The sequence below is a fragment of the Vombatus ursinus genome, unplaced genomic scaffold (assembly GCF_900497805.2).
Source record: "Vombatus ursinus unplaced genomic scaffold, bare-nosed wombat genome assembly UNPS02014775.1, whole genome shotgun sequence".
Lineage (NCBI taxonomy): Eukaryota > Metazoa > Chordata > Mammalia > Diprotodontia > Vombatidae > Vombatus > Vombatus ursinus.
In genome coordinates this window covers 11,588,571-11,610,257 of record NW_020954553.1, presented here as the reverse complement: position 1 = coordinate 11,610,257, position 21,687 = coordinate 11,588,571, and the positions used below count along the sequence as shown (strand labels likewise).

The following is a 21,687-nucleotide window of genomic DNA, read 5'->3' as shown; positions in this document are numbered from 1 at the left end:
TGAGAAAGTACATAAAATGCCATGGGAACCTGACAGCAGAGTATACAGGACAGCTGTTACTATGTCGGGTGAGGGAAAGCCCCACGCAGAGGCGGAGGGCAGGGCTCAGCTGTCCATTGCCAAGCCTTTAAGTGAAGGGGTGGGACACAACCAGACCCAGGGCAGAAGAGGTCCCAGAGGCTCCTGGCGCCAAGGACAGCAGAGAGAGAAGACTCGGGATCATAGCTTGGAGGAAACAGACCTAGAAGAGGCTTGAGGGGTTGGTCGCCTCTGCCTGCTTCAATTTACACTTGAGGATATTGATGCCTGGGAGGAAGACGGCTCAAGATCACATTGCTAATAAAAGCTGTTGGGGTTCAAACCCAGAGAGGAGGAGGAGGAGCAGAGCTTTAGATAAAGGAAGGGCTTCAGAAATCATTCAGGCCAGTCTTGTTCCCTTTCTGACCCCCATTTTATAGATAGAATCGGGGCCCACAAGAGTAGACAACGGTCAAATTTCCAAGGACGATGGCGTAGGGCCGAGTTTAATGTGGTATCATGGGGAAGAGGCATTTGGCAGGTAGCAGCTCTGACTGAAACTAGACAATTCAAGGCATATTTATCAAGTGCCTGCTGTATGCAAGGTACATTAGGTACTGAACCAAAGCAGGTCTTGGAAGGAAAGATAAGAAGACTCTTTGCTGAACGGTTCAGCCTCTAGGGAGGTGAGCCGGCAAGGCCGACAGGCAGTTTACCACAGCAACCTGTCTTCCGAGATCATCTATCACAATACCTTCCCATGACAGTGAGGGAGGACTACAGACTAAAGATCTTACTTCCTACCAGAATGGAAGGCAAGGAGACTATTTCGGTATCCAGAAGAGAAGGCATGTTTGTCTTTCTGTGGTGGCCAAGGAACCACAAATTGTCCTCAAGGTGTAGCCTGGCCACCCTCCTAGAAGAGGGGCAGAGGCCGGAGGAACACCCTTTTTCTCTCTGGGTCATCAGGGAGAAGTGCTCTTTGAGCGAAAAAAAAAGCTACACAATAAAAATAAGGAGCAAAAGATCTGAGGAGCCACAAGAAAATTCCGACCCATGTCAAGAGTGTGAAGAGCGTTTCATCATTTGTCCCTGTATCCCCCAGGCCCAGCACATAGCAGGACCTTAAATGCATGTTGACTGACTGTGAAGATAAGGAGGGCACTGAAAACACAGAGTTAGAGATCACAGGCTCCTCCCGTATGAGAAAGCAGGTGCTGGGGCTCCAACAATTAAGCATGGGGCTCCCCAGGGGCCATCGGGAGAGAAGTCCTCCAGTGAAAAGGGACAGGAGAAAGAGAGGAGAGCAATGGTGCTTGGTGGTTCCCTGAGGAGGGCCCTGAGGCAGCTCTGTGTTGGCTTCACATTAACGATAGAGAAGTCTGTCGATTTCTGATATTCTGACAGAGTTCCTTCTTCTTTTCAACCTCTGACCTTCCAGACTAGGCACAGAAAGTGACAGGAACTAATGGCCCGAAGAACTGGATTCCCTACGAGGCTTTCAGACGCACCACATTCAAATCAAATCTAGTTTTTTTGTGTTTTTTTTTTGCAGAACCTTTTTAATATAAAACGAAAATTTAAACATATTTCAAATCTTCACTATGTCCGCAATTCTTGTCTTCACAAGACACATGGTAGAACGTTAGGTCATGTAGCAGTCTTTGGGAACATGTGCTTGTGTGGAATAAAAAAATGCCAAATCCTAGGATGCTCTGCCAGTCACCGAGCTCGTCCTCAAGACACTAGAGCAGTCCCTGGCGTTTCAAGTCCTCATATGTTTTCTTATTCACAACATTTCCACTGGAATCCTCATACTCCTCCTAAAAAACGGGGGAGAAAGAGGGAAGTGGTTTATTAGCCCTGGGGAAAACAAGCATTTGGATGTTTGGAAATGGCCTCGGGTCACTTCTGGGCAATCTTAAGGTACGTGAGCAAAGCATGGTGGCTGCTGCTCCCCAATCTAGTAACCACCACTTGGTGTTTGCCTTAACACCTGCACTCCCTCTGCAAACCATCTTCACCCCTCCAAAACAAGGGAGGCAGTCTCGTTATCGATAATCACATCTGCACAGGAGCCAGCTGGTCATTAGATATCCCCAACAAAGGCAGATCATGCAAAAGTATTCAGAGCTCCTGGGGCAGGGGTTCTTAACTTGGCCTCCATCAACTTGTTTATCTGAATATCTTCCCTAACTTTTAATGTGACTGATTTCATTCATAATCCTATGTATTTTAAAAACAAAGGTTTCACTGGACTGTCCAAGGGTCCTGGACACAGAAAAAGTGAAGAACCCCTGCTGAAAGGCATCCACTCTCAATTTTTGTGGCTACTGATTCACTCTGGTAAGGCAAAGGACTTGTCTAACTGCTGCTCACCCCCCTAACAAATCCTCGCCAGAATTAATAGAAAGATGACACTATTTTTGAAGAAAGGCACATGGGTGACTTCTGGTTTTATGACACATTTCAAGAATTCATGATTTTATTGGTGTGGGCACTCCCTCAATCGGAGAATACTAAGGAAGCTGTCTTTATGAGTTGCTACAGTTCAAAAAATTCAGCCCTTGGTGGTTACCCCTCTGGCGATAAGTTTCTAGGTTAGTCTTTGGATGTCAGATACAGAGCCTACCCACCATGAGGGCCCTACCCACCATGAGGCCCTGACTGGAAACCTTTCCAGATTCATGGGACTTGGCAGAGCTTTTATTCTGGCTAGCACAGCCTCTGAAAACACAAGAGTCACCTCCTACTACAATGGGATACTTGAAAGGTGACAGTGGAGAGTTTATGATATATCCCACGTAAATTTCTAATTCACGTCAGAAACCAAAGGATGCTCATTATCCTATTACAAACCATACTCCTACAAGTATTTAGCATCAAATCTATTTGGACCACTGCCAGGACGTCACTGGCCATGACCAGAGACTCACTGCTGCAATGCAGCAAGGCTGGGACAATGTCTACAGCTCCCTGATAAAGAAGCAGGTCTTTGTTGCTTGGTATCATCCTTGACTAACTCTACCAGCCCCTTACCTCAGTGTCAGGCTGCCATCGTTCCGAAGCCTTCTGCAGTTTCAATTTGGCCCACACTACAAAATAATTACCAGCAATTAGTATTAACAGCATCCAGGGGCTGCACGGGACTAGAACTCCAAGTGGAAATAACAACAGTAGACATTAACGTGGCATTTTAAGGCTGACAAAGCCCTTTCAACTCTGTAAAGCAGGTCACATCCCTATTCCCTATCCCCTACACCCTTCCCTGGCTCTAATTTCATTGGCACAGGATGGGCACCTGCTGTGCAACCTCAAGTCCTTGAGAGCAGCCCGGAGCATGACAGGTTAAGTGTCCTAGAGTTAAACGATAAGGAAGAACTAGATGATGAGCAGAATGAGGGGAACCTTGGTAAGAATATGGCCACATCATCGTGGGGTTCATATTAATGAAGGAAAGCTGACGGCATTGTTAGTCAGATACTGAAGACCACTCCATTTTGCCAGGTACACTAATGCATGCCTGCAATTCCAGCCACTGGGAAGGCTGAGGCTGGTGGGCCTTCTCAGCTGAGCTAAGAGGGCTAACACTGGTCATGTGTCCACACTAAGTGTGGCATTAATATGAATCCTCAGGAGCCAGAAGTTGTTAAGATACCTAAGGAGGAGCAAACTGTTCCAGTGTGGAAATTGAATAGGCCATCGGTAATGGGAGAAGGGCCTGGCATGGATACCCTTTATACTTCCAGCCTGGCAAGACAGGAAAAGAGACAGACTGTGCCACCTTTCAGAGGGCTTTCTGTGAGGGCTGATTCACCACTGGTACCAAGGGTAGTAAGGGATAAACGGAGAGGGCACTCAAGTCTGTCCTAATACTTAGAACTAAAGGTTACTTACAAGAGACAGCATCTTCAATCTGGGTCACATTAGCAAAGTGGGCTGTATTTGGAATGCCCAAGCACCTCATGCCATGAGCATGACGCCACTCCTGGGAGGGAAGAAAGTCAGAAGGACGATGGGAAACAGGTACCAACTATACACAAAGCATTATTCTCACTTCATCCCTAAATCTTGAAACTCCCCCTTCATTAGACTCTTCCTAAAAGCAGTTAAGACTGTGATTAACACCACAGGAAGCAGCTGATTAAAAAAAGTACTACACCATTTGGCCCCAAACACTTTTCTTCTGAGTTGTACTATTTAGTCAGTCAGTTAAGGTCCAGCTTCTACACACTAGTCCATCTTGCTGTCAATAACGGTGCCATGACCACAGAACGGTAGGCAACACCATGGTGCAGCAAACAGAGTACTAGAGAGGGAATCAGCACAGTGTTCTCTAAGTACCCGCTCTACAACTAGCTAGCTGTGCAACTACAGCAAAGAGAACTTTCCCCTTTGGGAATAAGTTTCCTCATCTGTAAAACATGGTGGTCAGACTACATATCTCTCAGTTCCATCATTCTATGATTTTAGTGAACCTTTCTAATCAATCTTTTGACTAGTCATTTTAAAATACATACTGTTATTTCAAGGAGAAGTGGGTGAGAGAGGATGGCTGGCTAGACACAAACCACTACCACTACTAGAAAAATAATCCAAAGTATATCTCAGTGATGACTGGCCAATAATACCATCTCTGTAAATAATAAGTTCATTTCACTGTTGGTCTATGAAAGAGTAGAAAATATGATAAAGATTATGTTAGATATGAACCAATGTTTAAAAAAAGGTATACTTTTCTATGGTGCTCTTTTGTACACCCATCCTGGGAGACAGGGGATGCAGGTATCATAATTAACCCCATTTTACAGATGGAAAATAGCAAGCCTATTAAGTTAAGAGATTTGCTTAAGGTTACTCAGCAAATAAGTATCAAAATTCAATACCAAGTCAATTCTCTTGACTTTTAGTCTAACATTCTTTCTCCTTATTAGAAGCCTTTTCCTTCTTGGAACAGTAACTTCTAAGCAGCAAAAATAGCTGAAAATAAGAAGTTTAAGCTATTTTACTGACCATGGTAAATCCTTTCATTAACAACTTGTTTTATGGGCAGCTAGGTGGTGCAGTGGATAGAGCACCGGCCCCGGATTCAAGAAGACCTGGGTTCAAATCCAGCCTCAGACACATTAACACTTACTAGCTGTGTGATCCTGGGCAAGTCACTTGTCACTTAACCCCATTGCCCAGCCAAAAAAAAAAAAAAAAAAATGCTACTATGAACACTGTCATCCTTCATGTCATAAATGGCTTTACTTTCTGTAAGATGCACAATGCAGAAGCCCACAGTAACCTCAGGACCAGATGTAGACCCTATCTCAGCCTTTAATGCCATCAATGGACCATGAAAAGCTCTGAGAAAAGTGTAAGACATAAGTATTGAGAAGGCAAAAAAAGCCAAGGCAAAAGAAAGGGAATGAAGAAAAAGAAACAAAATTCAAAGAAGTATGGAATATTTGTATGGAATTATGTAGTCTGAAGAAAAAGAAGCTAAGAGAGTAATATACACATTCCTGCCTTCATTTCCTCCCTTTGAAAGAATGGTAAACAACACGGGTGTAATGGTGCACACACTGCCTCTCACAATCACTCTTTCGTACTGTTCAGCTTAACTGCTTTTGGGGAACATACCGAGTGATGGCTTCAGTCTGGCCCATGTATGTTACAACCAAGAGGTTCACAGGGTAAGGCCCAGCAGGATGCCAGCTCCGCAATGGCTTCAGCTCTGACGCCAGGGCTGCACAGGCATGTGCTGCTGGCCCAGGGCACCCCACCATATTCCAACACCTCCAAACACACTGTCTAATCATCCTTCCTCTTCCCTCTTAACTCCACAAAGCAGCTGGCCATGGGTTCTCCCCATTTAAAGATTTTTCCCTCCCATGCTTTGTTTTCCTTTCTGGTGGAACAGGCCTCAGGACTCCTTACCGCAAAATGCCGCTGGAAGGCCTTGGGTCCTCGATAGGTGTAGTTGCCACAGATCTCACAGTTATAGTTTATATTGAGGCCGTGCAGCTTATACAGCCAGTACGGAATGGGCTGGAAGAAATGAGACACAGGACACAGTAAGACCCTGAAGTGTGAAGACAGGAAGGGCTAAACAGGCTGTCGGAATAGGGTACAAGCACTCACTTTGCCATCCCAACCCAGGGGCAGGTTTTTGGGGTTGTAGATAATCTCATTCTCTTCATCTTCACTTTCACTCTCACTTATTTGCTCTTCCTCTTCCTCCTCTCTTTCCTCCCCTGTCCGTGCCTGTTTGCGCTGCACATTTTCATGAGTGAGATGTCGCTGTTCCTAAAGGACCCAGAAGATAAGCTAATTAATAAACAGGCAGGAGAAGTGCAGCCCAATGTGGGAGGACAAAGATAGTTGCTGAGGCACTATGGGTGGAACCGTGAAGTGATCCAGTACTTTTGGGACACCATTTGGAGCTATACCCCAACAAAACAGGGCATCCTCTCTGAACCTATTATACCAATAATAGGAATATACCCAAAAGAGAGGAAAAGAATCTCTATGTATAAAAATATTCACAGGAGCACTTTTTGTTATAGCCAAGAACTGGAAACTAAGGTGGGGGGGGAGGGGTGTGTGTGTGTGTAGTTGCCCAGCAAATGGAGAATACCTAAATAAATTATGGTATATAAATATAATAAAACATTACTGTGCAATAAGAGATGACAAGAGATGGATCCAGAGAAATGCGGGAATACTTGTATATACGGATGCAGAGTGGAGTAAATAGAACCAGAACAGTTCATATAATAACTACAACTTTGGGGGGGAAAACTACTTTGAAAGACTTAAAGAAAACTCTGATCAATGCAAAAACCAACCACAACTCCAAAGGACTAAACAATGAAACATGCTACCTACCACCTGATATGGAAGACAGACCAAAGTTACAGAGTAAGAAATAACATTTTCAGACACAGCCAATGTGTGGATCAATTTTGCTTGGCTATGCTTGTTAAAAGAGTTAGGTTTATATTTTTTTAATGGGGGGAAAACACTGAAGGAGAGGGAGCTAAAAATAGTGATGCCCCAAAAAGGGATGAAGAAAGCTTCACTGAAGTATTTTAATAAGCAAAGGAGGGAAGAAGAGAAAAACATAGAAGCAGGACAGCTTTGAAAGTAACAAGATGAATTTATTATAAATTTTCAAAAAATTAAAGGTATACATAAGATTTATATACAGTTGTTTTTCTGTTCTCTACATATGGAAATGTTTATGTTTGTTGATGTTTTTCAAGTTCAATATAACAAAAAATAAAAAGATAAATACATTTTTAATAAGGTATCTAGGTGGTATAGTGGTTACAAGTTCAGGGCCTGGAGTCAGGAAGCCCCAAGTTCAAATCTCCCTCAGATATCTGCTATGTGACCCTGGGGCAAGTCACTTAACCTCAGCTTCAGTCTGGGGAAACTAACAGCACTTATCTTCACAAGGTTATTGTGAAGATCAAATGAGATAAAGTATAAAGTGTTTTACAAACCTTAAAGCGCTATATAAATGCTAGCTTTTATAATCGTTATTATTGAGGGGAACCTCTCTCGATTTGCCCAAAATCCTTGAAACCATTATGTCCAGGGACATGGAATCAGGAACACCTCTTCAAATGGGCTGTAGCACCTGCAATTTTATTTTCTGATAGGACAAGGATTACAGGTTTTTAAAAAGCAGAGATGACTTACTGGACTTATCTGATCCGAATAGTTTCAGAGCTTCCTGTCTGAATGTATCTCCTGATCTGGGACAAAAAAGCCCAAAATTATAGTCATTCACTTAAAATCCTTTACTGTAGGGATCAAACTGTCTTAGCCAAAGGTGAAGAAACCTCGTTCTTCCAAAGACTAGAACTTGTTCCAGAAATCAAATGGTCTCAAATCCCCAAAACACCTCTTGAATATAAATACAGCATGCTCTCAAAAGTGTAGAGGGATGCAGATGATTTCCTAAAATCAAAAACTAGAGACAGATTTGGCATCCAGTTATGCTTGGGAAGACTGGCAACTTGGGCTGTGCCCAAGACCAGTGTGGAGAACTTGAAGTTGTCTAAAGAGAACAACCTTTTGACATCAATAATCCTTTTTTAAAATTTAATTGTCTAAGCGAAAACAGAGATATGAGTGGGTGGCCTTTCAGTGGATGATGTTGTGTGGTTACATTACCTTCAGAGTTACATACTCACCCCGAGAATCTCTACATACTCATAGATCTGGGCTTCAAGGAAAGCAATGTCTTTATTCCTCTCAGTGTCCCTGTGAACAAGAAGTAATCCAGGTCATTTGAAGAGGACTGAAATATGATATAATGGGGGTTCTCTATAATTCAACTCAATCCCCCAATCCTAAGAACCACTTAGCACCTCACTCCCTGTAAGTGAACATTTCTTTTAGAGAAGCAATTTTTAAAAATCTTAAAAGCCATAACCACCTAAACCCATAATGGGTTGATAAAACAAGAGTATACAATCTTCTAGAAATTTGAAAATAATGTCACAGAGGCAATGACTACACTTTATGCCACTGACAGAGAACATCAGAGTACTGGGGTACTAGCCTATCACCACTGAACAGACCAAAACGGAGTCATCTCTGATCTTTCCCCTTCTTTTCTCCCCCTCCCCCATATCTAAAGTTTCTAAATCCTGTTACTAACTTCATAATACCTCTTCCCAACTTTCTTTTCATATACACAGCCACTTGGACTTCAGTGCTTAGAAACCTTTGGTGGCTTCCTATTACCACTAGGATAAGACACAAATTCTTTAATTAGAACTTTAATATGGCTCCAACCTGCCTTTCCAGCTTATCTTACATTACATACCTTAACACAATCTATGTTACCACCACACTAGACTGTAAAATAAAGTTGAATTTCCTAAATCACCATGACAAATCTAGCCAGCATGCATTGAGACAAGCAATCCTCAACATAAGAAATGCACCTCTTTCTCCTTCTCTTCCTCCTCAATGTTTCTCAGACACCTTCTCTTTCTTCCAGGCTCAGCTAAGGTGAAGCCTCTCCTCTAGCTCTCAATGCTATCTCTCTCTCTTTCACAGGTCTCTCACTCCTCAAATTCTCTTAAGAGCACTTTGTGAGAGCTCTCTTTTGCCCCACACCTCTTGACTGTGTTATGCTCATCTAGCAGAGACTAAACTTGTGGAGGGCAGAAGGGGTTTTGTTTTGTCTTTTACCCCAAGTGCCTTGCTTCAAGTTTATGTTTAGTAAATGCTTGCTAAATTCAATCTACTTATGTTTCTATCTAATTGAGGTAACATTTCTATAGCATAGGCTAGAGTCAACTCTAAATTAAACAAGTGTAAATTTATTTGTTTGGGAATATTAATACAACTTTCCTCCAATAGTGCAGATACTCAAACTGGTCATCACTATGGATCAGTGATGGCAAAACACAGGCTTCAAAATCTACCTTTTAAACAATAATAGGCGCAACTCATTGGTAAAACACTTTGATGTGAGTCTTTAGGGGTCGAATACCCAAGTACTATTATCCCTAATTTACACGTGAAGAGTTTGAGACTCAGAGGGGAGTCTAATGCTTCTCTGAACACACCGTGCCGCCTGCCAGGGGAAAGGACCAAGACAGAACTAACTGTACAAGGGGACACAGAAGCTACCAGGTCACTCACCTCTTGGTTCCCTTTGATTTGGGATTCTTAGCAAACAGAGAGGAGTCGAGTGATTCCAGGGACTTGCCTTTAGTGCTGAATAGCCTCTGGGCCCGCTCTTCCAGCGTACTGTAAAGACAAGGGGACAAAGGGTTCCCTGTTATCACACCAGGTAGTCTCACCTGCACTTGGCTAGTATTACAGGAGTCAGACAAATGGAGCTTAAGCTCCTTTGATGGACAAGTAGAAAAAGGGAATACTGGGCAGCTAAGACTATAGTCTCCGCCTCTTACCCGCCACATTTCAGTCCTAAAGCCAAGAGTGCAGATTTCAGTCTGTCCAGACCCAAAGAGGCCAACTCCTATAAAACAGAGGAATAAGTTAGGATGCTGAAGAAAATGACTCCTGAGACCAAATGCTCCAAATGCTATCCTGCTAGAACTGGGTACTAGTGAAGGTTGGTTAACTCCTCTACATTTTAGTAAATGACTTCACATGTTGCTATGGCTGAAAAAATTCATCGGCTTGTGGCCAACTTTCTGTTGAGGAATCTTGCTGCACTTAACCAAGTTAATCCTCAAATGTCATATACACGGTCCTATGTTCATCCAGCATGTGAAGCCCTTCCAGACTGGTAGGACTTGCTTGAACTTGAGATCCCAGGGTGATCTCCATATCGTGGTAAAGCAACAGTAAAGTTAATAATCATAGTACCACATGTGCATATGGCACTTTACAATTATTCAAATGTATAGAAACACATTATCCCATTTGATTTTTCCTTATCTTATACAGATGCCCAGTTCTAGAAAACTGTGGGTTTTTTTTTTAATTGCAAAGAAAAGAATGTGTTACGAACAAACAAACAAGAGTAGCTGGTTAGTCTGTGAGACAGACTGGAGAATTACAGAAAACATACCTCCCAGGAGGAAAATGCAGAGAGGTCAAGATGGGCTCCAGCGTGTGTCAGTGCACTGCTTGTCTCTTTCTGCCAAGAAAGAAAACAAGGAATTTTATCAATAGTCAGCTCTAGGGCACCAGATCCCTCCTACTTTCACATATGCAAGTCTTAGGAATAACCTCCAAAAGAAAACATAAAAAGAAAACCAGATTCCATAAAACTACAGGGCAGAGAATGCTTCTGGGTCACAACTGAGTGTGAAAGGACCATTTATTATATCCTTTACTAAAATGCAAAGGGCAAGACTCATGATTAAGTTTCCTGAAAGAGCCCCTCCAGCTCACCGGCCAGCCTGGGAAGGTACCGTTGTCCCACTTCTTCTCAAATTCATTCTGAATCTTCCCAAACAGTTCATTCTGGTCTTGTAGGGGCTTTACCCTGTCTGTGTAGTCCTGGAGGTACTCGAGCAACATCTCCAGGTACCTGAGAGAGAGAGAGAGAGAGAGAGAGAGAGAGAGGAGGAGGGGGAGAGAGAGACTCAGTCAGAGAAAGTTAGGGGTGCTGTGATGGAGGTGGCAAAGCAAAATAAGTCTTGTTTCCCCTCCAAGCACAGGCCTGGTTTCGTCACTGCAGCCACAGCCCCAAAGACACAAAGCCCTAAGCATGAGAGCCTTATACGGCTTATGGGGGACGGTAATGAAGCAGCAGGTTGGGCTGAAGATGAAAAATCATATTCCTTCTATTATTGTACCATAAGAAATGACAAAAGGGACAGATTCAGAAAAACCTGAGACTCCTTTCAACTGATGCAGACTTAAGTGAGCAGAGCTGGGAGAATAATTAATACAATGACTACAACACTGTAAAGGAAAACACCCTGCAAGAAGGATGATGAAGCCCACCTCTCGGCAGACTGGATGAACTAGAGGTGCAGACGAGACAGTTGCAGACATAGCCAACGTATGGATCTATTTTTCTTAACTGTACATATTTATTACAATAAAAGGCTTTTATCTGGGAGAAGGGGAAGAAGAAGAGAGATCGTGATTAAAAAGAAAAGAAAGGTCCATCAAGAAATATGTTAAAAATGCATGGTAAAGAACACTAAGTTCACAAGGGGACAAAGACAAGCAAGGCAGTATTTAAATTTAACACATGTTAAATTTAACACATACTCTGCAAAAACCAAGCTGTACATGAGTTTCACAGTTTCATATAAAATTCTGTTTCTCCCTGTTCTTTCTATACAGAAGTATTCGTGTTTGTCAAGTTCATAATAATTTTAAAGTATATTCACTCTGCCAAGACTGGTAGAGTATAAATGTTCTAAAACTGGCTTTTTAGAGTTCCACATTCCCCAATAACTCTAGAGTGCTCAGAGAACAGCCAAGGTTAGAATTTAGCTTCTAATTTAAAAAAACAAGCCAAGAAGTTTGACAATGCTCACCTCTTGTACTCTGCATTCTTCCTTTCCTTGGGAATATCAAATAACTGGTCAAAGATAGACAGGTATGTGATATAATCCAGTTTCTGAAAATAACACAGGAGGCTTGACTAAGCTGGGTGTGCAGAATTCAAAGACACAGTCTAATCAATTCTACGCAAGATCCAATTTGAGAACTCAATGTAACAAGGTACAACTTGGAGTCTTTTCTTCATGTGCAATTTTTCCAATATTCAAACCCTGCACTACTTTGGTAGGTGATGTCTTAGTCTGGATATTTAGAAGAGAAGCAGACACAGTGACAAAAAAATTATAAAATTACAACGAGATTTCCTCCTGGCAGTGGGACGCTCCAGACAGAGTAAATTAACCTGGAAACTTGATTTAAGTTTCTTCTCAATTCTGATCTTACTTAATGTTTATGTTCTTCACTTGGGAGTTATTACTTGTCAATTGTTTTTGCAGTTAAAAATTCTCAGTACCTATGTCAGTGACATTTACACAGAAGGTATTTTGTAAACATTAGTTGATTTGAACTCATGTTTCTACCAACTATACTGTGAACTCCTTAAAGGTAGGGTCCATGCTTCTACCCTAGCCATCTTCTTGTCTTCCATCCTACTGCTGTACCCTGGGGACCACCACACTTCCAGATACCTTGCCCTGGGGGATTTAAGCCATTCAGCTTTGCCCTTCCTACTTTGGGGCTTGTGATTGGTAAGTGTATGGGCACAAATGCACAGGGTTAGATGGCCCCCCACACCGAGCTAACCAAGCCAAGCTTCTCAGTCATGACCTTCATCTCCCTTCCATCTAGCCTGCCTATGAACACGTACTCTACTCCCCCTTTCCATCTCTTCCTCTAGGAATCATAATCAAATCTATACTGCCATTGCTACTGAAAAAGGCATGTCAATCAATCACCTCCTCTATGGTTCCACTCACCATCCCTCTGATTTCTTCAACTAACACTGCCATTTGACCTCCTCTGGTGACCACTTCTCTATATGTGTTGTCTCCCCCATCAGGATGAATGCCCCTTGAGAATGGGGACTATCTCACTTTTCTATTTATAGTCTCAGCTCTTAGTAGTGTTTTAGCACATAGAAAGCGCTAATAAAAGCATTTTCCTTCATGCTTTACACATCACTGTAGTCCCCACTGCACAGGGCACATTGTCTTGTAAATAATGGGCACATACTATCTATTGTGTTTTCATTTTTCAAGTGAAGGCTCATTCAAACAGTGCACTTCACATTTCCAATCTAGCAGGAAGTGAAACACCACCTGTTTCAGAGTCAGTATCCCCAGCCCAACCTCCCTGATCCACTTTTGTGAATCAAGATCTCTCTCTAATATCTTACCTCAGATGCTTTCAAGTTAATGTACTTAAGGTAGCAGTCGTGAAGATCCAGGTAACGGCCATATCCTTCTTCATCTGTGAATTCCACCAAGTCTGAGGGAATCAGAGAACATTTGCCCCAAATAAATTAAAAACAGTCCCTTACACAAAACCCCTCTGGTCAGCCTATTCATTTAGCCTGTCTGCTTCTTCACTAGACAGTAAGGTCCATTCACAAAGCTGTCCCCTGCTGCTTCTGAGGTAAGCTGACCACAACATGCTGAGAAGCTTTCCAAGCCGCTGAAGCTAAGTGAACTCTGGAAGAAAAGGTCCCAGGAAGCTACTTCCAACTCCAGAGTCCTCATTTGATTCAAGTGATTATAGAAACTGAGGCCAATTGCTTCCTAAGTGACGTCCCCCTCAGCAAGGAACCAAGCCAAGATTTCAACTCACTAAATAGCCTGAGGGAACTAACATACATCTTCTCTGGGAGACTCTATTTTCCAGAGGGGGGAAGACAGCTGCAATTACACAAAAACTGGCCGAACAATTGCTATATTTTTGCTAATATGAAATGTGAAACCCCACTTACTTTGTGCCTCTTCACTAGGATTTTCTCTGGCTTTCAGGAGCTCCTCAAATTCCACTGACATTGGCACACAAATCTGAGAAGAGAAAGCACAAAGCCCAGATGGATCCTCTATTTCTTTTTTCTTTCTTTTTTTTTTTTTTTAGGCAATTGGGGTGAAGCGACTTGCCCAGGGTCACACAGCTAGTAAGTGTCACGTGTTTTTTAAACTCAGGTCCTCCTGACTCCAGGGCCAGTGCTCTATCCACTGCGCCACCTAGCTGCCCCTTGGATCCTCCACTTCTTCTGAACAGAAGCAACACTGTCTCATATGTAGGGCTCTGTGTCCTGAACTGGGCTCTCTATGCAGCATGGCTTCCAGCATTGTCGTTGACTCTAATACATCATAGCAAGGTGCTGGAGGGATACTCAAGCCTTCCCTCTTATTCCTATCCTCACCAGGCCTTACACTGTCTTCCAAACCCTCCGGGCACTGACATCTGACCAAACAATTCAATCTAAGGACCCTGGGCCTGGCCTGTAGCTGCATACTAAGGACTGCTAAAGCCTTTAACACATCTGTGTTTTCTCCCCTAATCAGAAACGTGACTCCCTGACAACTCTTGATTTTCCTTGCTTGCTTTTCTTTTTGTATCCCAACACTTAGCGCAGTGTTTGGCACAAAGCAAGTGCTCAATAATTACTTTTCTGTCCATCTGTTCATGACCAGAAGACAGGTGACAACCCAGAATGGTAAAGTACAGCCTTATACTGGCAGATGTGCTTCCTTAGCTACTGTGCCCACATTCCCCCTCAATGCAGGCATCTTCACTTGACTTTTCACCTTCAGCATCTCCCTGGCTTTTCATCCCCACTGGCACCAACTTAGTCCAAGTCCTTATCACCTTATACCTGGATGATTTTAACTGCCTCATTGGTCCCTGCAGCCAATTCAGCCTGTATACCGCTGGCAGATTACCTTTTCTAATTTCTGTTACTTTCACATAATGACCTTCCTCAAAAGCCTTTGATCTTTTCCACTTCCTACACCCCTGAACCTGAAATTCAAAGCTCTATAGTCTGACCTCACACTCCCTTTCCTCCTCTCCTGCTAATACAACATGACCTTTCACTCAAGGTTGGTTACTCACTGTTCTTCAAACATATCTTGTTTATTCTCACTTCTGCACCTTTTCTCACAGTGCTCCCTTACCCTGGAATTCCCTTCCCATGAATCTCTATCGAACCATCCTTAAAGGCCAAATTCAGGTCCTCATTCTTGAAAAAGCTTTCCTCTTCCTCCACCCCCTGAGCTTTCTTGCCTTTAAATGTCTATAGTACTCACTGCCTGTATCCTCAAAATCATGCCAGGTCAGAACTGGACAGATCTTCGCGGTCATCCAACCCAACCCCAAAATCAGACCCCAAAATTGAGCCCCAGAAACATGAAGTTGTAATTTGCTCAAAGCCACAGAGATTGTTAGTGCCAGAAATGAATTAAAACCCAATTCTCCTGGGTATAGGGGAAATAGTCCTGAGCCCAAGTCAGCACTGCTCAGTAAACCATGGCTGTCTCCTGTCTGGTACTTAAATATGTCTCTCCGCTGGGGTAGTCAGCTCTTTCAGGGCAAAGACCAAGTCTCAGACTTCTTTTGTTTCTTCTTTAGTACATGCATATAATGGACACTCAAACTGTGATCAACTACACACCATAACAGTAATAATAATAATGATAATGAACATTCACATAATCCTTTAAAGCTTGCAAAGTATTTTCCATACATTGTAACAACCCTGGGAGGTAGGTACTACAGGTATTATTATCTCTATTTTACAGAAAGAGAAAATGAGGATAAACTACTCGCCCATAGTCAAATAGCTAGTTACGTATCAGAGGCAGGATTTGAACCCAAGTCTTCCTCACGGTCAAGTCCAGCACTCTATTGTGGCACTATACCAAAATGTTTATTTGTCATACTATAATAACAATAATAAAGATAATCTCTATATTCATACATAATAAAATTACAGGAAAAAATGTTAATACAGCAAACTAGGAAAGATGGAGACAATAGCTGCCAAAGTCTCTTATACTGTCTTTCAATGATAAATATACTGCCCCTTGCTCAGTTGTTATAGGTCATCAAAACAACTCTAAGGTGCAGATCAGGTAACTGATGAGTAAAAACAAACCAAAGAGCCGTAATATTCCTCCTCTCTGCTGCCTCTTCTTGTAGTAACTATCCCTCCGCTCACTCTGAAAGTATATGCCACATTTCATCAACAACTCTTAGGGCTTACCTCATTTGGGTGCTTCCGGTGGAATTCTTTTATCTGTTTAAGTCTATTATAGAATTCTGCAAATTCATTTGGTCCTGAAATAGCACTGAGCTCCTCCTTTCTTAACCTGAAATTCCCAAAAGGACCAAAAGAGAAAACAAGAGACCAGGGTCAGTAATTTGATTGACACTATGAAGCCCCCATACATGGCCCAGCACTGCCACTTACCCATCCTTGTCATCATACAAATCTCTCAGGTTCCCACTGACTTCCATATACCTCTAAAAGGCAAAAAAACACAAAACAAAACAAAAAAAAAACAAATAAAAAAACACTTCATCAAATAGAGCAATTTCTGTCACCACACAACTGGATATCCAACAAAGATTCTTCAGTCCTCTAAGGGGCACCAAGACTTCAGCAGACAGTGAAGATATTATTATGATTAGATAGTGAAATATCTTGCTTGAGGTCATAAAACTACTACTACTACTAATCGCTAGCATTTATATATCACTTTAAGGTTTGCGAAGCTCTTTACAAACACCATCCCATTTTTACCTCCCAATAACCCTGGGAGGTAGGTGCTAAAATTATCCCCATTTTATAGATGAGGAAACCGAGGCAGACAGATGAAACGACTTGCCCAGGGTCGCACAGATAGGAAGTATCTGAACTTAGGTCTTCCTGATCCCAGGCAGAGCTGGGATTCAAATCCAGGATACGGATCCCTTGTCTATGTGTTGTGGAAAAGGTACTCCATGAGGGACCTAGATAGTCCAAAAGCATGGTCAGGTGTGGGCTAGACTCCATGTTTTCTCAGATCTAATTCTTCTGAGACTCTAATCTCTTCCTTCTCTGGTAGCTAACTTCAAAAATGAACACTGCGTGTTGGCACAGAATAGGTGGGTAATGGTTATTTCGGTGAAATGAATAAAGTGATTAATCCCACCTTCCACTGGATTGTGCCGGCCTTGAGAGCAGGGCCTGTTTGTTCTTCTGCCCTTCTTTGTATTCCCAGTGCTTAGCACAGTGCCGGGCCCACAGGAAACGGTTAAATTCTGGCAAACTGACCACCGATGGCCCGGTACCTCTGCTGCCCTTCTTGGAAAGCCAAGCAAGCATTAATTAAGCGCTCACTATATCAGTCAATAAACCGTTACTAATGTTCCAGCCTCAGAGCTGACAGGCCCTGGCCTAAGCACGAAAGACATTGATAACGACAAAAAACAGAAGAGTCACTGCTCTGGAGGAACTCACAGTCCCACGGGGAAGGACTCAGAGAGAAACTGGGGATACAAACAGACGCTACGGTCGGTGCCTGCCCTCCAGGGGCTTACACTCCAACCGCATTCGGACCCTCCCCGCCCCAGAACTCACGTCCTGCATAGCCCGAGTGCGATGGTCCGAGTTGATCTGGTCCCGGAGCTGAAGGGGGAAGAGACACGGACCCGGTCAGCCTCAACCTGCCGGGGACCCCCACCCCCCAACCCCCGGACTGCAGCGGGACAGTCCCGCAGGGCAGCCGGGCCCGCCAGGCTGGAAGCGCGCCCCCAGAAGCGGAGGTTGGGCCCTGGGACACGGGAGCCGGGGATCCCTGGGGCCGGGGGAGGGGCAGGATCCCGGATGTGACCGCTTTTTTTTTTCTCTCTCTCCCTCCCCGCCTCGTCCCGTTGCCCTCCCTCCGGCCGCTCACCGTAGACTTCTTAATGAGCATCTCCTTGGCCATGACGTCCATGAGCCGCTCTTTCTCTTCATGGTAGCGCCGCTGCTGCTCCAGGATAGTCTCCATCTTGCCGCCGCCACCACCACCTCACTCCAGCAGCCGTTACGACCGGAAGTTGCCGCAGCCGCCGGTGCGGCTCAGCGCGCTCTACCGCCCGCGCCTCGCACCTAGCGACACTGACGTTCCGCCCTCGCCGGAAGTCCTTGCCTGGGAGTGGGGCAGGGGAGGAGCTAGTAAAGGGAGAAGCACCGAGAGGAGCAGGCGGCTCGGGCCGAGGCGGCAGCGCCCCCTGCTGACCATGCGGAGACACTGGCGTCCCTCAGCCGCTTGTGCTCACGTTCCTGGAGGAGACCAGAGCAGCCAGAGGGGTCTGTGACCTAGCTGGGCTCCTGGGCTCCTGGGACCTCCTTGAGACTGGGGTTCGGGGACTGGGGAGGGCGAGGCAGGATGTGAGATAGTACCAGACCTCATTCATATCCCGTCCTCTTCACAATGGCCCCGTGAGGGAAGCCGGTCAAGGATCACTGTACCCATTTCACAGATGAAGAAACCGTATTTTTAAAATGCGATTTCGAGCTGCTAGAGATCATCTTGCCCAATCCCTTTATTTTACATTGTCGCCTTCATCACTGACATTTCTAAAGCGGCTTTAAAGTTTGCACAATGCTGTACACATTATCCCAGAGAATAATAATTTCCATAATCCTTTAAAATTTACAAAACCCATTTTTTTCACAGCCTTGTAATGTTATCAGCCTCATTTTACAGACAAAAAACCTGAGACTCAGATAAAGTGACTTGCCAAGAATGACACACAAAAATTGGGTTTTTTTTTTTTTTTTTTTGGTGAGGTGACTGAGGTTAAGTGACAGAGTCACACAGCTACTAAGTGTCATGTGTCTGAAGCCGGATTTGAACTCAGGTACTCCTGGCTTCAGGGCCAGTGCTCTATCCACTTCACCATCTAGCTGTCCCCACAAAAATTGTTTTAAAAAAACACACACAAAAAAAGACCTCCCCACTCTCTTCCATTCTCTATTCAGTTGTCAAAATGATTAAATCAAAGGTCTGATCATGCCATTCCTACAAAATACTCTTCAGAATCAAATACAAAATCCTCTGTGTGTCATTCAAAACTCTTGTAACCTAGCCCCCTCCTACCTTTCTAGTCTTCTCACCCCTTACATGTCCTCTTAGATCAGGCGACACTGGCCTTCCATAGATAGGACACTCTTATCTCTCCTTTCTGAGCATTTTCCCATCCACATCTGGCCACTGGACCCACCTGGCTCCAGAGAAAGTGAGGCTGGTGACTCCGCACAGCCCTCCCTCACTTAGATCCAATTCACTTAGAAGTCATGGCATCATGTCCCTGGCATCACAGTCCTCTTTGAGAATGAAAGACAACAGCACCAACCCCCATGCCTGGAATGTTCTCTCTCCTCCATTCCAACTACTGACCTCCTAGTCCCTCCCCTCTGTTAATTATCTCCAATTTATCCTGCATACAGCTTGCTTGTACTTGGTTGTTTACCTGTTATCTGAGGTCTTAGTATCTCCAGTGGTTGGCACATAGTGGATGCTTAATAAATATTTCCTGGTTAACATACTTATCTACATAGGAGGAAACTACATAGGAGACCCAGAGAATAACAATTTCCCCAGTCCTTTTATGAATGTATAAAACTCTTTTTTCATAGCCTTGTGATGTTATCACTCCTATTTTACAGATGAAGAAACTGAGACTCTGAGATGAAGTAACTTGCTAAGGATTGCACGGCTAGAACCCAGGTCTCCTGACTCCAACTCCGACCTACTTTCTGTTAATGTTCCTTTGTGTTTGTACTCACGTGTTAATAGGGGTCAGATGGGACTTTGAATTGAAATCCTTTGACTTCTGAATTTAGTGCTTTTCTTTCACTACATAATTAGACTTCCCAAACCACAAAGAGTAGAGATCCTCCTAACTCACCAAGGGGTTTGAGGCCTGTCAGTTACCCTCAGTCTGGTTCAGCCTGTCTGCCAAGACAGTTTTACTGGGGTATGGCTGCTGAACCCGCTACAGCTTCTTGGAACCAGAGGTGAGAGTTGGGGGAACACCAAAGGCTGATGAGTAGCCCTGAGAAGGGCTCAGCAAGCCTTCACACCAGAGGTGCTAGTCCTCCTTGAACATCCATACTGTGCCCCACCCCCTAGATGTTCTTAAAAAAAATAAAATAAAAAGGTTTGTTTCATTGTTCTCTGGAACTAAGATAGATCTCCATAATTTTTTTTAGAGTTGGCTTCCTTTTAGGGTTATTTTCTTTCCTATTTTTACATTATGGTGATCATTGTGGTTTTTTTTTTCTGGTTCTGCTGACCTCATTCTGCATCAGTTCATAGTAGTCTTTCCATGTTTCTCTGACTTTCTCACGTAATGAAGGCCCAGTGCTTAAAATATGGACACATTTGCCTCTCTGGTTAGGTTAAACCATGAACATGTCCCTACCTGCCACCGATCCAACTCTGGAAGCTGGTTTGGGTCATGATGAAAAGTCTTCTAGTTGGTTGGAGCTGGAAGAGCTGATAATGGAGAGATTGAGCCAGAAATGAGGGTACCCACACAAGAGTCGAGTGAAAGATCTCCATTTATTCTCCCCTGCAGGCTTCCAGTGAGGAAGAACTTTGATGGACCTCAGCAGAGAGAAGGGGTAGCCTTTTATCCTCAGCCTGCCATGGGGCCATATACGGGGCCCTGCGTATATGGCCCCTGTTTCTGTTGTATTTCTTCTTTCCAGATCTTAGATGAATGAGCGTATGAAAATGGAATCGACCAGGTTACTACCTTTTTGAGCTTCAAAAGGTTGGAAGAGCCCCTCACTGTCTCCTCAACAAATCAGATTGCTAGCAGAGGCCTTGGGAGCCAGTAGCAGCAATACCTGAATTCAGAGGAGCAGTCTGTTTGACTGAGCTGACAAATGGAGCCCGGGAGCAAGTTGCTCATCTGTGATGCCACTCCGTGAAGTGGATTTGGTGGGGATTCTTCCAAGGACTCTCATGTTTAGAAGGACCTATTCTCTACTGGATGTTCTAGCTTAAAAATCGAGTTCAATTCCCAGGAATTAAATTTGTGCAGATGGGAGCATATGCTCATGATTGAGGAGGGGGGAAGGCCCAAAGTTTGTAGGGGCTTTTTAACTTTGAGTCTCCTCTTCCCAAGAAAGAGCACACTCCTCAGTTTGGGGGTAATATTATGCAACTACTCTGCTAGCTGCTGGGTCATCTCCAGTCGTCCTGATGAATATCTGGCCACTGGACCCAGATGGCTCTGGAGGAGAAAGTGAGGCTGGTGACCTTGCACAGTCCTCACTCAAATCAAAGTCAATTGCAAGTCATGTTATCACCTCCCTGATGTCATGGTCCTCTTGGAGAACAAAGGACAAACACAACAACCTTCTTGCTGTATCTTCTCAGTAAGTATCCCTTTATAAAAGCTAATTACTATCGGCTGATTGATAGATAATGGGGAGGGAGAGAAGGGAATCACCCTGAATGGAGGCTCCTGAGTCATAGTATTAGAAATTCCAGCCTCTCAGAGTTATTCAGTGATAGAGCCCTGAGCAGGAAGAGTAGTAATTGCCCATTGTGGACTAAGCTGGCCAATGTCACTACCCCAGAGATGGTACAATTTATCAAAATTTGGCTTCCTTGGTTACTTTTTAAAATTTATGTTCCTAAAGTCATTATCACTGTATATATTGGTCCCCTAGTTTACTTCACTGTCATCAGCTCA

At 43.8% G+C, this 21,687-nt stretch overlaps 1 protein-coding gene across 1 annotated transcript; it reads right to left on the bottom strand.

Annotated features, from left to right (window-relative positions):
• Positions 1-532: 532 nt before the first annotated feature.
• Positions 533-18,039, bottom strand: SF3A3 (splicing factor 3a subunit 3). The gene is made up of 17 exons (XM_027864727.1): positions 17,886-18,039; positions 17,570-17,617; positions 16,418-16,470; positions 16,211-16,316; positions 13,934-14,006; positions 13,364-13,455; positions 12,003-12,085; positions 10,900-11,038; positions 10,574-10,642; positions 9,948-10,015; positions 9,676-9,783; positions 8,211-8,280; positions 6,148-6,312; positions 5,944-6,054; positions 3,916-4,006; positions 3,058-3,113; positions 533-1,841 (listed from the first exon to the last, which is right to left on the bottom strand). The coding sequence occupies exons 1-17, from the start codon at positions 17,979-17,981 to the stop codon at positions 1,764-1,766; spliced, it is 1,506 nt and encodes a 501-aa protein (XP_027720528.1). The 5' UTR covers positions 17,982-18,039; the 3' UTR covers positions 533-1,763.
• Between the last annotated feature and the right edge of the window lie 3,648 nt (positions 18,040-21,687).